Below are 16,882 nucleotides of genomic sequence, written 5' to 3' on the forward strand. Positions count from 1 at the left end.
CCTCTCCACCCTCAGGCCCGCAGCCTCTCCACCCTCCGGCCCGCAGCCTCTCCACCCTCCGGCCCGCAGCCTCTCCACCCTCCGGCCCGCAGCCTCTCCACCCTCCAGCCCGCAGCCTCTCCACCCTCCGGCCCGCAGCCTCTCCACCCTCCGGCCCGCAGCCTCTCCACCCTCCGGCCCGCAGCCTCTCCACCCTCCGGCCCGCAGCCTCTCCACCCTCCGGCCCGCAGCCTCTCCACCCTCCGGCCCGCAGCCTCTCCACCCTCCGGCCCGCAGCCTCTCCACCCTCCGGCCCGCAGCCTCTCCACCCTCCGGCCCGCAGCCTCTCCACCCTCCGGCCCGCAGCCTCTCCACCCTCCGGCCCGCAGCCTCTCCACCCTCCGGCCCGCAGCCTCTCCACCCTCCGGCCCGCAGCCTCTCCACCCTCCGGCCCGCAGCCTCTCCACCCTCCGGCCCGCAGCCTCTCCACCCTCCCCTTCCTCCAGCTCTCATCTTTCTTCTCCTGATTGGTCTTCTAAGATTTTTTTTTTTCTTTCAAGGACCAGAGGATAAATGAACTGTAATTTGGTCAAATCAGCTTTATAGATGGATCAGGAGAAGAGAAATGAGAACTACTGGCCAGAGAGCGAACTCGCTGAACGATTCCCTGTTAGCTTATTCTGCAGACTGTTTTCTACATCCACTATGAATCCACAGTACAAAAATGTTCAATGAAAACTTGAGGCCATAAGTAAATACAGCTGTTTCTGTCATTCTGCAGTCTATGTACTGTGACTCATAGAGGTTGTCCTTAATTGAATGTAATTAATTTTTAGACATAAATCCAAGCAATAAAATTAAAAATAAATAATAAAAAAGTCCCTGAACCAGTCCTTTAAGAAAATAAAAAAAATTATTAAGTCTATCTAATCACAAAAGCAATCATGTGAATGTGGCCTTACAATCTGACCTGAAGTTCCACATTCCCGGAGTAAAGATTTGGTAGCAGACGTGCGGCTCCAGCTGCTGCAGCACTACAACTCCCAATATTCAGATTACAACAGCTGGGAGGAGCCACAGGATCAGGAACTACCGGAATAAAACACACGAAAAACACAAACAACCATTCTATTTTCATTGTAGTTATAAAATTATTCTGTGTGTTAAAGGGGTCGTCCAGTAAACAACATTCATCGTGTAATCACAATATAGGTGATAAATGGGTAATCTTGGGGTACCGAATGCAGCCCCCCTCCCTCGTTGATTACAAGAAAATGGGGATCTGTGTGAACGAAATACTATTAAGCATGTGCGACCACCACTCCTGATAACCAAATATGGCAGTGGTCGCACATGCTCACTAATGATTCATACACACAGGAGACTTTGGGCCTATTTTTCTCGCGATCGGTGGGGGTTTTAGCGACTGTATCATCTAATGGTGGATCGGTGATATGTTGCTTATGGAACAATCCCATTAAATTTAAGAAATTGTAGAAATGTTTTTTTTTCTACTATCAGATGTACCAGTCAAGTAATAAATGTCTACAATAACTAAAAATTAAAGTGGATTTCCACCTGAAATGTAAAGCTAGATATATATTAGTAAACCGTAAGATAAAGAGGCAGCCAAAATTCGGTCATTCTTTTACCTTTAGCTAGATTAGCTTTTTTCTGTTTACTTCCGGTAGCCATATTGTTAAAATGGCAGCAGGAAGTGGAACAATATTGTTAGAGGTAACAGGAAGTGGAACCATATTGTTAAAGAGGCAACAGGAAGTGGAAACATATAGTTAAAGAGGCAATAGGAAGTGGAACCATATTATTAAAGAGGCAACAGGAAGTGGAACCATATTGTTAAAGAGGTAACAGGAAGTGGAACCATATTGTTAAAGAGGCAATAGGAAGTGGAACCATATTGTTAAAGAGGCAACAGGAAGTGGAACCATATTGTTAAAGAGGCAACAGGAAGTGGAACCATATTGTTAAAGAGGTAACCGGAAGTGGAACCATATTGTTAAAGAGGCAACAGGAAGTGGAACCATATTGTTAAAGAAGTAACAGGAAGTGGAACCATATTGTTAAAGAGGCAACAGGAAGTGGAACCATATTGTTAAAGAGGCAACAGGAAGTGGAACCATATTGTTAAAGAGGTAACAGGAAGTGGAACCATATTGTTAAAGAGGCAACAGGAAGTGGAACCATATTGTTAAAGAAGTAACAGGAAGTGGAACCATATTGTTAAAGAGGCAACAGGAAGTTGAACCATATTATTAAAGAGGCAACAGGAAGTGGAACCATATTGTTAAAGAGGTAACAGAAAATGGAACCATATTGTTTTTTACAGCTGTATGAACTTTTCAGCACCTGTAAGTGAGATTGTGGCGTATGTGAGCACATTGATAACCGGTATGGCTGCACTTCCTGTTATAATATGGTCACCAGCACTGAGAGGGTGCGGGGGAAGGCAATCTCAAAGTAAAAAAAAAAAACTTTGGCTGCTATTTAAACTTATTGTTTAGTAGTATGTGAGTAATTTAACATTATGGGAGGAAGGGGACTTAAAGGGACTGATCACCTATGACATTCTGTTCTCTTTGGGCACAGCAAAAATAAAGTCATGTAAAAAAATAAATAAAAAAATATCACTTTAATCCGGGTGGGTTGAGAATCTTGCTTCGCTTAGAACAGGACCCATACGTCCAGCAATAATAAAAATACAAACCTTTGCCTACCACAATAAAAGGCAGCATCTGACAGGTGATATATAAAGGAATATTCCAGCCATAAACATTTATCAATTCACTGGAATATTTCTTTAAGTTACTCTTAAAAGGACAGTGCACTCCAACACATACTTAAAAACAAAAAAAAAACAAACAAAGCAAATATTCGACATTTTGCATTAAATGTAACACGACTTTGTTTTCCTTTTTTTACTTGGAAGCTGTTCTGGGTACAAAATAATATTTGCAATTCAAATTCATTAAAAATGTAGCACAGTTTGCCTTCTATAGCCTCCATGCTGCGCTGTCTATTGCAAGCTGCTTAATGAGTTAACTGAGAATCCTTCAGTGAGCTCATTATCATGTGGCATTTATAACTTCTCCTTCTTCTTCTGAGCTCCTCTCCTTTCCTGCCAGAAAACAAAGCCTGTAAAAGCCAAACGGTGCAAAATTTTTAATGTGACCCAATTGCAAAAATTAGTTTGGACCCCAAAATACAATACATGCATTTAAATACAAAAAAAATGCCCTAATGTTGGAAAACCCCTTTAAGTGCAAGTCTAGATGTTAGGGAATATCTGATTAGTGTTATCCAATGTGTGGTGATGCTACAACCCTCATCATGTAGATGGGACACCCCCGTTTGGGGACAACTGGATAATACAAGACCTTTGTAACAGAGAAAAATAAGATTTTTCTGACAAAACTGATGCAATCCCAAAAAAATATCAATTCCGAGAGATATCACAAAATACACGAGTTCAGGTCAAAGTTTTCACAATTCAGGAACAATAAATTTATTTTTAAAATCTTAACGAAACGTTAGAAGAAACCGGTGAAGATTCCCGAATTGTGAAAACTCTTCACCCGACCCCCGGACCATCTTTATACATAAAATATAAAATTCCATTAGAATAGGAAAATCCTTTCTTGTTTTGTACAATGTAAAAGAAATGTTATTATTTACAGGTTTTCTTACAAGACCCGCTTCCCCTGAGCCGGTTTCTTCCGTCGGTCGCTTTGGCAAGTTTAGTTATTATTTTTATTTTTTTTTAATTTTCGGTTGTCGTTAATCAAAGAATCGACACTGCATGTAGGTTTCATCCGAGGCCGTGTAACCAAACTTCTCGTAGAAGGCCACGTTCTTGGGCTTGCACTCCAGCGTGACCTTGTAACAGTCGAGCTTTTTACTTAGAAGAGTAAGAACCGACAACAGCCTGGAGAAAAGGAGAAAATATAGAAGAAATATTAGAAAGATAAAGTCTAAATACAGCACATGGGGCAAATAGGAAAAAAGGGAACAGCATTTATCTTAAAGAATAACTGTTTATTTTTCAGTATCAATAGAACTTGTGAAAATAAAGGTACTGTCACACTTAGTGACGCTCCAGCGATCCCACCAGCTATCTGATCTGGCAGAGATCGCTGGAGTGTCGCTACATGGTCGCTGGTGAGCTGTCAAACAGGCAGATCTCCACAGCAATCAGAGATCTGCCACCAGCGACCAGTGTAACGACGCTGTCCTTCGTAACCATGGTAGACATCGGGTTACTAAGCAAAGCGCTTCGCTTAGTTACCCGATGTATACCTTGGCTACATGTGCAGGGAGCCGGCTTCTGCGGACGCTGGTAACCAAGGTAAATATCGGGTAACCAAGCAAAGCCTTTGCTTGGTTACCCGATGTGTACCTTGGTTACCAGCGTCCGCAGAAGCCGGCTCCCTGCACATTCAGATCGTTGCTCTCTCGCTGTCAAACACAGCGATGTGCGCTTCACAGCGGGAGAGCAACAACCAAAAAATGGTCCAGGACATTCAGCAACGACCGGCGACCTCACAGCAGGGACCAGGTCATTGCTGGATGTCACACACAGCGAGATCGCTAACAAGATCGCTGTTGCATCACAAAAACCGTGACTCAGCAGCGATGTTGCTAGCGATGTTGCTTAGTGAGACGTGGCTTTTAGAAACTTTGTAATGTATCTTCTCAGGGAAATCTGCTTTCTACTCCTCCTCGATTGGTTTTTCTCTTCTCAAAATTTTAAATTCACAGGTAAAAATTGACTTCAATGTTCCCATTACTGAGATAGAAGATGACAGTTGGTGCTGCTCCTCCCTCCATAGAACTTCAAGAGCACCAACTGTCAGCTCCTATCTCTGTAATAGGAGTGATTGTCTTCACTGAAGACGGATTTTAAAAGTTTTACCCAAGAATTGAGAGTGAAAGAAGCAGAGTTCTCAGATAAGATACATTCCAAAATGGTTTATTGTCATATGTGCTGTTAATTCATGAAATAAACATTAAAACAATAGTTACTCTTCAAAGTGACCTAATACCCCTGGTAGTAAAATGTGACTATACACTTTTCCTAATGGCCAAAGTTTTCCTCCCCTGCTCAGATCAGCGGATACCAGGTACCAAACATGAGAAATGTGTCCCAGGGTGAAGTGTCATTTCATAGGTACCCCGATTCCCCAAAAGTAAGACCTACCCTGAATATAAGCCCTAGCATGATTTTACAAGATTTTAGGAGTATGCTTGAAATGTAAGCCCTATTCCAAAAATAAGCGATAGTCAGGGCCGATGTTAGGCTATGTGCCCACGGGACAATGAACCCGCAGATATATCTGCATCTACGTCCGCAGGTTTCCCGCAGCTGATCCCCGGAATCCACAACTATCCATTGCTGCGGGATTCCAGCGAAATATCTGCAGTAAACCTGCGGACATTCGTGCGACTTATCTGCAGAAGTCCCGGTCTCTATCTCCATAGTGAAGAGGCGGGACATCCGCAGGTATTTCCGCAGGAATAATTGACATGCAGTTATGTGCGGCCGCGGGACATCTGCAGCATATTCCGCAGCTGCATATACCGCAGCATGGACACAGACACTCCCCATGTCCCATAGGATAACATTGGGAGTGTCTGTACTTGCTAAAACCTGCGGATTTATCTACAAAATCCAGATAATTTTCAGGTTTTCCACGTCAAAATCCGCGGGTACAGAGTCCTGTGGGCACATGCCCTTAGGGGGAGTCAAACTGAGCAATTTCTCAGGGACCCCAGGGTTGTATTCCGAGGTTAAGATTGTTTAAGGACCTTTGGTGATGGATAGAAGGATGGATGGAGGGACAGATGGATGGATAGAGAGATGGATAGATAGAGAAAGGGATGGATGGATAGATAGAGGCAGGGAGGGATGGATGGATAGAGGGATGGATGGATAGAGGGATGGATGGATAGAGAAAGGGATGGATGGATAGAGGGATGGATGGATAGAGGGATGGATGGATAGAGGGATGGATGGATAGAGGGAGAGAGGGATGGATAGAAACAGGGAGGGATGGATTGATAGAGGGATGGATGGATAGAGGGATGGACGGATAGAGGGATGGACGGATAGAGGGATGGACGGATAGAGGGATGGACGGATAGAGGGATGGACGGATAGAGGGATGGACGGATAGAGGGATGGACGGATAGAGGGATGGACGGATAGAGGGATGGATGGATAGAGGGATGGATGGATAGAGGGAGAGAGGGATGGATAGAAACAGGGAGGGATGGATGGATAGAGGGATGGATGGATAGAGGGATGGATGGATAGAGGGATGGATGGATAGAGGGATGGATGGATAGAGGGATGGATGGATAGAGGGATGGATGGATAGAGGGATGGATGGATAGAGGGATGGATGGATAGAGGGATGGACAGAGGGAGAGAGGGATGGATGGATAGAGGGATGGATTCAGGTGTTACACTTGGGGTTTGGAGAGTTATGTTGATGTTCCAGATTTTGAAAAAAAACTCGGTAGTTTCCATGCAAAACAGTTAAACCCAGGGAATGTCGGACAATCTCCAATCAGAGCTGCCAATGTTATGCTATATAGTGGCCCGCCGCAACCTTCAGTTAGCAATGTGTTCATAAATTCCAGGAGGAGTAACAGAGGAGCAGTGAACAGTTCAAGAGAAGATGCTCTGGGGTTGTTTTATTAACAGAATACAATTAATAAATCTGACGGGACAGAATAGCCGAGCGGTCGTTTTAAAAAGGGATAGTCCCAGCTCATCGGGTATAGCACCAACATACGCCATCACCTAATGACCTAATAACCGGGTTTGACCTCTAAAATCATCACTGAACTGAAGGGGCTGGCAGAGCGTAACCCCCCCAAAAAGAGGAGGTAGCCGGGGCGCTGCTATGCAAAAATAAAGCATTTAGGAGGATTCGGAATCAAAGCAGCCCTTCTCAGGATCTCTGGGGGGGGGGGTCTCACATGATGGACCCCACCCATTAAATAATGATGTCGGGCTCTGCGCCATGTTCATATTATTTACTATGACTAATATTTCATCACTTACAGTTTTCCGAGCTGTTTTCCCCGGCACTCGTCACTGACGACCACCTCTTCTATCCGACCTCGCTGCAGGGAGAAACACAGGTCAGCAAAACCGCTCCGCCATCAGGTGACATTACAGACACGAAAAGAACATTCCTTTTTTGGGAAAGCGTTATTAAAATATTAGTAATAAAAAAGATAATAATGTAATAAAAATTGAAAAAAAATAAATAAATAAACCTTCTCGCTTACCTTGGCGCAGCCGTGTATAAACTTATTTTCTATGATTAATGTTGCCGTGGCTACAATCTGCCCGAGGTTCAGATCTTCCACGACAACCACAAAGTAATTCTCCGTTTTCTTCATGTGTTTAAAGTTCTCTGAAAAAGGAAAGATTTTAATAAATAAGACGGGATTTAAAATTGGTCAGTAATTAAATGGTTTCCAATTCAGAGAGAAAAAACAGAGAAAATAAGAGAAACCAAGAAAAAAAAAAAAAGGAGAAAAAAGGGGGAGGAGAAAAAAAATAGAGGAAAAAAAAAAAAAAAAAAAAAGAAGAGGAGGGCAATAAAAAGAAGAGGGGAAAAAAAAAGGGAAAAAAGGGGAAAGGGGAGAGGAGGGGAAAAAAGAGAGGAGGGGGGAAAAAAGGGGAAAAAGAAGGGGAGAGGAGGGGGGAAAGAGAGGAGGGGGGGAAAGAGAGGAGGGGGGGAAAGAGAGGAGGGGGGGAAAGAGAGGAGGGGGGGAAAGAGAGGAGGGGGGGAAAGAGAGGAGGGGGGGAAAGAGAGGAGGGGGGGAAAGAGAGGAGGGGGGGAAAGAGAGGAGGGGGGGAAAGAGAGGAGGGGGGGAAAGAGAGGAGGGGGGGAAAGAGAGGAGGGGGGGAAAAGAGAGGAGGGGGGGAAAAGAGAGGAGGGGGGGAAAAGAGAGGAGGGGGGGGAAAGAGAGGTGGGGGGGAAAAGAGAGGTGGGGGGGGAAAGAGAGAGGTGGGGGAAAAAAAAGAGAGGTGGGGGAAAAAAAAAGAGAGGTGGGGAAAAAAAGAGAGGTGGGGGAAAAAAGAGAGGTGGGGGAAAAAAAGAGAGGGGGAAAAAAGAGAGAGGGGGAAAAAAGAGAGAGGGGGGAAAAAGAGAGAGGGGGGAAAAAAAGAGAGAGGGGGGAAAAAAAGAGAAGGGGAAAAAAGAGAGAAGGGGAAAAAGAGGAGAAAAAAGGGGAGGAGAAAAAAAAAGAAGGGGGAAAATAGAGAGGAGGGGAAATAAAGATGAGAAGAAAAAAAAGAGGAAAAAAGGAGGAAGAAAAAGGAGGAAGAAAAAGGAGGAAGAAAAAGGAGGAAGAAAAAGGAGGAAGAAAAAGGAGGAAGAAAAAGGAGGAAGAAAAAGGAGGAAGAAAAAAGGAGGAAGAAAAAGGAGAAAGAAAAAGGAGAAAAACAAAAGGTGTACTCTTACTCACTGATAAAATCCTCTGCAGTCACGTTTCCGACTTTGGTGAGTTGACCAAGTACTTTGTAAAATCCTGAAATAAGAATCAAAGTTTTAGTAAATAAATAGATTCACAGGACCCCGATCCAGTGGCCACGTCAGGAGTCCACGGCCGTCAGATGGGAGCCCCACGATCTGTCAGAACAGGTATCGGTCTCTGGGCGTTAACGAGAATATTCCTATTAATTGACAAGAAAACAGACAAAACTGGACAAATCCCGCTTAGGTCGTAGTTGGGGGGACTAATCTGTTCTGATGCCCCCCTCTATTAGCCAGCATGGCAGCATATGGGGCAGAAAAGTGTCACACACTGAGATACACTCCGAGCATTGGGGTTCCGGGAGCTAGAATCCTTCCATAATGATCACTGACCCAACTACGATCTGAAAAAGGGACGAGTAAAAGGGGGAAGCTGCATCGGTGTCTGGCCGCCGCAGTAATCCTCTGCTCAGATCAGGGTCGGGGTCCTCCGCCCTGGACGTGGGCGACCATTGCGAGCACTGACCTCGGTTTATGTCTGCAGTACACAGGGGTCTCAGGACGAGTCCTTCTCCAGGGTGGTCCGGAGAGATGGATGGACTGAACGACACCATATTCTGACTCCAGTCAATCCCTTCCAGTAACTGAGGGTCAAACAAGGGGGTCTCATCTGGGATCATGGCTGCAGCTCCTGGAACCAAAAAGCAAAGAAATAATCAGCAAAAGTCACACAAAAAAAAGAACATACAAGCACCGCAGTGTATTCTGTGATAAGCTGTGCAAACACGGGGGGGGGGATGAGATTTCATCAGCCGGACACAGGATGACAGACACAGGATGACGCGGGAGGAATCTCACTGACTTCTTTACTCTAGATCTCTGCTTGCTGACAGTGAATGGAAACTTTCCCTTTTACAGCTGAAAACCCTGCACAACAGGCGGAACGGAATTTACAGTCAATTTGTCCCCAAAATTAATCGCAAATCTCTGCGGAGACAGGTGCACAATATAGAAAAATGGCTACTAAAGGGGATGTACAAGAATTGCGGGTCCAGAGTCCTCTACTTGGACGGATCAGTGTGGACCCCCGGGCCGTCACCTGTGAGGCTGAGCCAGATACACAGAGGACCCTCAGCAAACTATCAGCTGTCCTGCTAATTCTGGTACTTCTTCGTGTCACAAGAACCAGAACCATCCATGGGAATTGCCCGACACTTCTCTGATTCACTGTTTGTTCTATGGGTGGCTACAGTCCCTGGAGACCAACGACCCGGACGGGAGAAGGAACCGACAACGTCTACACTTCTGAGACAAACCTAAGACTACGCAATGAATAGTGAAGGTTTATGTGATCGTATCCTCTAATAATGAGAAAACAAAAAGAGAGAAATCATATGTGCAAATAAGATGCCCCTCGACACAGGTAAAGGACCGGTGACAGGACAAGAGCCCAGCAATGTCACAAGCCGGCACCTCTCCTGTCCAGTAACCTGATATCTCAGAACAATGATCCCCTTAAGACGTGTATGTAAGAAATGTCCAGCGACAGCGACACACCCAAGTGTCACAAAGGAGAGGAACCTGTCAGTGCCTCCACCTCACCTGGATAGGTCACTCCCTGCGCCACATACCACACCGGATCCAGGATGCAGGGCACAATAGTATGACATGTACCGATATACTGTACCCATCATGTACCGATATACTGTACCCATCATGTACCGATATACTGTACCCATCATGTACCGATATACTGTATCCATCATGTACCGATATACTGTATCCATCATGTACCGATATACTGTACCCATCATGTACCCATATACTGTACCCATCATGTACCGATATACCGTATCCATCATGTACCGATATACCGTACCCATCATGTACCGAAATACCGTACCCATCATGTACCGATATACTGTACCCATCATGTACCGATATATTGTACCCATCATGTACCGTTATACCGTACCCATCATGTACCGATATACTGTATCCATCATGTACCGATATACCGTACCCATCATGTACCGATATATTGTACCCATCATGTACCGATATACTGTACCCATCATGTACCAATATACCGTATCCATCATGTACCGATATACCGTACCCATCATGTACCGATATACCGTACCCATCATGTACCCATATACCGTACCCATCATGTACCCATATACCGTACCCATCATGTACCCATATACTGTACCCATCATGTACCGATATATTGTACCCATCATGTACCCATATACTGTACCCATCATGTACCGATATACCGTACCCATCATGTACCGATATACCGTACCCATCATGTACCGATATACCGTACCCATCATGTACCAATATACTGTACCCATCATGTACCGATATACTGTACCCATCATGTACCGATATACTGTACCCATCATGTACCGATATACCGTACCCATCATGTACCGATATACCGTACCCATCATGTACCGATATACCGTACCCATCATGTACCGATATATTGTACCCATCATGTACCGATATACTGTACCCATCATGTACCGATATACTGTACCCATCATGTACCGATATACCGTACCCATCATGTCCCGATATATTGTACCCATCATGTCCCGATATATTGTACCCATCATGTACCGATATATTGTACCCATCATGTACCGATATACTGTACCCATCATGTACCGATATACTGAATCCATCATGTACCGATATACTGTATCCATCATGTACCGATATACTGAATCCATCATCTACCGATATACTGTACCCATCATGTATCGATATACTGTACCCATCATGTACCGATATACTGTACCCATCATGTACCGATATACTGTATCCATCATGTACCGATATACTGTATCCATCATGTACCGATATACTGTACCCATCATGTACCCATATACTGTACCCATCATGTACCGATATACCGTACCCATCATGTACCGATATACCGTACCCATCATGTACCGAAATACCGTACCCATCATGTACCGATATACCGTACCCATCATGTACCGATATATTGTACCCATCATGTACCGATATACTGTACCCATCATGTACCGATATACCGTATCCATCATGTACCGATATACCGTACCCATCATGTACCTATATACCGTACCCATCATGTACCCATATACCGTACCCATCATGTACCCATATACTGTACCCATCATGTACCGATATATTGTACCCATCATGTACCCATATACTGTACCCATCATGTACGAGTTTATGGGGTCACCACCTCCAAAGCAGGTGGGACTGTGTATTAGGAGGAGCTATTGAATTACAAAAGAGAACAGATATTGCTGTAGCAGTGGGGCCTCTCCTGTCTGTGTCCGCTCCTGGTCTGAATTTCCCATTAGACACTAGGGCGGAGGGGGGGGGAATGGCCACAGAGGGGCATCAGAGCCGGGGGTGAACAGCTGCAGAGGGGCTATGGGGCCTGGGTAGAAAGGTGCAAAAAGACCCCGAAGCCGGGAGGGGGGGGGGGACACCCCATAGCCCAGGGGGGACAGGATGCAGAGGGGCCCCAAAGCCCAAGGGGAAAGGACACATAGGGGCCCCAGAGTCCGGGTGGAAAGGCACAGAAGGGCCCCAGAGCATAGGGAGGGAAAGGACACAGAGGGGCCCCAAAGCTAAAGGAGGAAAGGATGTAGAGGGGCCCCAAAAACAGGAGAAGAAAGGACACAGAGGGGTTCCAAAATCCAGGGGGGAAAGGGTGCAGAGGGGCCCCAGAGCACGGAGAGGGAAAGGACACAGAGGGGCCCCAAAGTCCAGGTGGAAAAGATGCAGAGGGGCCCAAAAAGAGGGGGGGAAAGAACACAGATGGGCCCCAAAGTCCAGGGTGCAGAGAGGCCCAAGAGCCCAGGACCAAAGAGTGCCCATACCAGGTAGTGGGGGGGGGGGGGGGGAGAGAAAGGCGCAGAGGGGTCCAGCTCTGGATTATTTCCCCTTTCCACATTGATAATACATGCACACTCAGCAGGACATTCCCTAACGAGGATAAAATCTGGAAGAATGAAGAGAACTGTCAGCGAACCAGCGCTCTGTCCACAGCTAATGAAGGGGAATGGGCAGTTTAGGGCCCTAGTTTGTGTTTACAAGAGACCCCTCCACCCGACCGGGTGTTCTCGATCACAATGATCACAGGCGATCAGTGTCACATGCTGATATTAGGCCAATACTAGACCAATCTGCTGCGGGGGTCCGGACAGGCAGACATTAAAGAGTCCCTCTGGATTACACATTACACAGATAAACAATGATATTGAAAGACAAGAATAAAAGAATCACATAGGAATGGGTCTGCTTTGCTCTAACAATGGTCTTATTTGCATTCCAACCCTCCTTATCAATGTCCGATAACTACAACCCCCAGGAAAGACGATAAATAGTACCTGATGACCGATCACTGCACAGAATTGTACAGACACCAGGATACCATACAATGTAAACCGCCAAAGGGCGCAGAAAACATAATTGTCCTATCACAACAATATACTGTACTTGCCCCATATTCTATTACCGCCACTGGACAATGTGACAAGAGCCTCTCCCTCTGGGGGACCTGACCTGGATCTAATGGATATGAAAGTGTCATATAAACTGCACCATTCACACAGTGCAGTGCCGTCCTCTACTGACCAGACACACCAGACCACACTGTACCACCACCAAAGGCTCGTGTGATGACAGCAGTGACTGACATATAGTGCTCTCCTGTGATCTCCAACATCATTGATGGCCACAATTTCTGCTCAGCATGAATCGACTTTCATCAGTGGCCAGCACTGAGCCCACTGGTCCCTCATGCAGCGTAGATGACGCCTGTGCCTGGTGGTGTGGTCAGGAACGTAGATGACGCCTGTGCCTGGTGGTGTGGTCAGGAACGTAGATGACGCCTATGGCTGGTGGTGTGGTCAGGAACGTAGATGATGCCTTTGCCTGGTGGTGTGGTCAGGAACGTAGATGACGCCTGTGCCTGGTGGTGTGGTCAGGAACGTAGATGACGCCTGTGCCTGGTGGTGTGGTCAGGAACGTAGATGATGCCTTTACCTGGTGGTGTGGTCAGGTACATAGATGACCACTGTGCCTGGTGGTGTGATCAGGAACGTAGATGACGCCTGTGGCTGGTGGTGTGGTCAGGAACGTAGATGACGCCTGTGCCTGGTGGTGTGGTCAGGAACGTAGATGACGCCTGTGCCTGGTGGTGTGGTCAGGAACGTAGATGACGCCTGTGCCTGGTGGTGTGGTCAGGAACGTAGATGACACCTGTGCCTGGTGGTGTGGTCAGGAACGTAGATGACGCCTGTGCCTGGTGGTGTGGTCAGGAACGTAGATGACGCCTGTGCCTGGTGGTGTGGTCAGGAACGTAGATGACGCCTGTGCCTGGTGGTGTGGTCAGGAACGTAGATGACGCCTGTGGCTGGTGGTGTGGTCAGGAACGTAGATGACACCTGTGGCTGGTGGTGTGGTCAGGAACGTAGATGACGCCTGTGGCTGGTGGTGTGGTCAGGAACGTAGATGACGCCTGTGCCTGGTGGTGTGGTCAGGAACGTAGATGACGCCTGTGCCTGGTGGTGTGGTCAGGAACGTAGATGAGCACTGTGCCTGGTGGTGCAGTCACGGAACCTTACAGGTCATTTATCACGCAGATGTGAAGGTTTTGAATGGTCTGATGTGACACTTGGGTGCCGATCACATCCCTTAAATGTGCCTGGAGTTGTGTGGCATTCATCATCCGGCTCCACAGGGCATTATTCACAATGAAACGGTCATCAGTGTGGGATGTGGTCAAAGCACGTCCACTTCTCTGCTTTTCTGTGACTTTTCCAGTCTCTCTGTATCTATGTTGCAACCTGTGGATGACACTCTCACACTCTCTAAGCTCAGTGGTCACTTCCGTCTGAGAACATCCTGCTTGAAGCCTCACAATAGTGCGGATCAATTGTTAGGTATCGTCAGGATTTCAAAATGTGAACCCCATGATGAGGACGACAGTTTAATACCAATTCTAATTGAACCCCCGAAATTTATCAAACACCTGTGGTGAATTTTACCATTAAGCTCCTTGTTAGAGAACAGCAAGATGTGCAAAAAGTAGAGAAACATTGAACAGTTGGACATGTGCATTCAGAAGATCAGAGAAGGTCACCTGCAAAGGTCAGAGGACATTGTAGGATCATCCGGAAATTTCTACCAAATGACACTAACTTTTCTCCCGCAGTGTATATGAAACTGCCGCACAAATCTGAAAGCAGAAAGGATCCTTAATACTTGTCTGGTAACTTTGGGTTAATGTTTAACCATGCAGATTGGTGCAACTAGTGATTTTAATTCATGGTACCAGAGAAGGGTTAACAAAGTTTTCCCTGGTCCAGGGTTCTCGGTGACAAGGTCCGGCAGTCCCCGAGACAAAGTCCGGGGGTCCCAGTCACATGGTCTGGCGCTCCCAGTCACACGGTCCGGCAGTCCCAGAGACAAAGTCCGGCGGTCCCAGTCACACGGTCCGGAAGTCCCAGAGACAAAGTCCGGCGGTCCCAGTCACACGGTCCGGCGGTCCCAGTCACACGGTCCAGCAGTCCCAGAGACAAAGTCCGGGGGTCCCACTCGCACGGTCCGGCGGTCCCACTCGCACGGTCCGCTGGTCCCACTCGCACGGTCCGGCGGTCCCACTCGCACGGTCCGGCGGTCCCACTCGCACGGTCCGGCGGTCCCACTCGCACGGTCCGGCGGTCCCACTCGCACGGTCCGGCGGTCCCACTCGCACGGTCCGGCGGTCCCACTCGCACGGTCCGGCGGTCCCATCACTTGCAACGTGCAGGGACAAATCACTATCGCAGATCTGTCACATACGTCTTCTGTATGAATGGAGGGGCTTCTATAGCTAAAAGGGCCAGATCTCCCTTCTACCCTTTAGTTCCCCGCTGGGGGTCCGCAGCCCCCAATCTATCATCACCTGTGACAATATCAATACTCTAGATACCTTTCCTCTTGCACTAAGGAGAGTAGCTGAGACTTGTAGTTCCACAAGCCACTACTAGCAGCTATTAGCCCACTATAACACACTGGAGACCCCCTCTCCTCCCAGTATGGAGCACTGACAAGCCTTTGGTGACAACCAGCGCCACTACAGCAGGTAAACGGGGTCAAACACCGGGAACACTGGAGAGGAGAACGAACTTACCGGTTGTCGCCTGTTCCCGTCTGTCTCACTCTCTCCTCTCAGGCCCAGCAGCCTCTGCGCTGTGGGGAAACCTCAGACGTGGCGTGACGTCAGCAGCACAGAGGCCAGCTCCAAGCGAACAGCCAATCAGCGTTCAGGACACCGTCCGGGCCTCACCGTGCCCAAACTCTGACGTCACCACATGCGCCGCGCCGACCTGGAGCTGGAGAAGGCGGCGTCTGTCTCTCGCCATGGTTACCGACTCCATGGCGTAGAGAGGACAGGGATGAAGTTTACATCCTCCCAGAACTGAAGAACAGGAACCAGAAACGGAGCAGAATGGAGCAGCGTGAGATAAAGCCGTACAGAAGTATTATACAACTATGTTACCATTAACCCTTATTCATCCTCCCAACATCTCCATCTATTGTAAAGTAATAATAAATAAAATCCAGTTAAACACTTTTTCTGGCTTAAAAAAAAGTTGGAAAATGTTATTTACAAAATCACGAAGATGGCAATGAGCAACAGACAGACACTGCTATAATACTGCCCCTATATACAAGAATATAACCACTATAATACTGCCCCTATATACAAGAATATAACCACTATAATACTGCCCCTATATACAATAATATAACTACTATAATACTGCCCCCTATATACAAGAATATAACGTCTATAATACTGCCCCCTATATACAAGAATATAACTACTATAATACTGCCCCCTATATACAAGAATATAACGTCTATAATACTGCCCCCTATATACAAGAATATAACGTCTATAATACTGCCCCTATGTACAAGAATATAACTACTATAATACTGCCCCTATGTACAAGAATATAGCTACTATAATACTGCCCCTATGTACAAGAATATAACTACTATAATACTGCCCCTATGTACAAGAATATAGCTACTATAATACTGCTCCTATGTACAAGAATATAACTACTATAATACTGCCCCTATGTACAAGAATATAGCTACTATAATACTGCCCCCGATGTACAAGAATATAACTACTATAATACTGCCCCTATGTACAAGAATATAGCTACTATAATACTGCTCCTATGTACAAGAATATAACTACTATAATACTTCCCCTATGTACAAGAATATAACTACTATAATACTGCTCCCTATATACAAGAATATAACTACTATAATACTGCCCCCTATGTACAAGAATATAACTA

The 16,882-nt window shown here is 46.4% G+C and overlaps 1 protein-coding gene across 2 annotated transcripts; it reads right to left on the bottom strand.

Annotated features, from left to right (window-relative positions):
• Window positions 1-2,610: 2,610 nt before the first annotated feature.
• On the bottom strand, window positions 2,611-15,778 carry GNPNAT1 (glucosamine-phosphate N-acetyltransferase 1). Of its 2 annotated transcripts, XM_075329526.1 has the most exons (7): window positions 15,691-15,778; window positions 14,659-14,754; window positions 9,019-9,183; window positions 8,485-8,547; window positions 7,297-7,424; window positions 7,067-7,128; window positions 2,611-3,922 (listed from the first exon to the last, which is right to left on the bottom strand). In XM_075329526.1, the coding sequence occupies exons 2-7, from the start codon at window positions 14,687-14,689 to the stop codon at window positions 3,775-3,777; spliced, it is 597 nt and encodes a 198-aa protein (XP_075185641.1). In that variant the 5' UTR covers window positions 14,690-14,754; window positions 15,691-15,778; the 3' UTR covers window positions 2,611-3,774. The 2 variants fall into 2 exon arrangements, with proteins under 2 accessions (XP_075185641.1, XP_075185642.1); XM_075329527.1 differs by lacking the exon at window positions 14,659-14,754.
• Between the last annotated feature and the right edge of the window lie 1,104 nt (window positions 15,779-16,882).

This window comes from Anomaloglossus baeobatrachus, chromosome 12 (genome assembly GCF_048569485.1).
Source record: "Anomaloglossus baeobatrachus isolate aAnoBae1 chromosome 12, aAnoBae1.hap1, whole genome shotgun sequence".
Lineage (NCBI taxonomy): Eukaryota > Metazoa > Chordata > Amphibia > Anura > Aromobatidae > Anomaloglossus > Anomaloglossus baeobatrachus.

What these genes read in the sequence shown, in the direction of transcription:
- GNPNAT1 (XM_075329526.1), bottom strand. Translation starts at nt 14,689, where the DNA reads ATGATCCTACAATGTCCTCTGACCTTTGCAG. An exon ending in ATGTCCTCTGACCTTTGCAG is followed by an intron (nt 9,184 to 14,658) that starts GTGACCTTCTCT and finishes TTTTGGTTCCAG; the next exon opens with GAGCTGCAGCCATGATCCCA. An exon ending in GACTGCAGAGGATTTTATCA is followed by an intron (nt 7,425 to 8,484) that starts GTGAGTAAGAGT and finishes TTCCTTTTTCAG; the next exon opens with AGAACTTTAAACACATGAAG.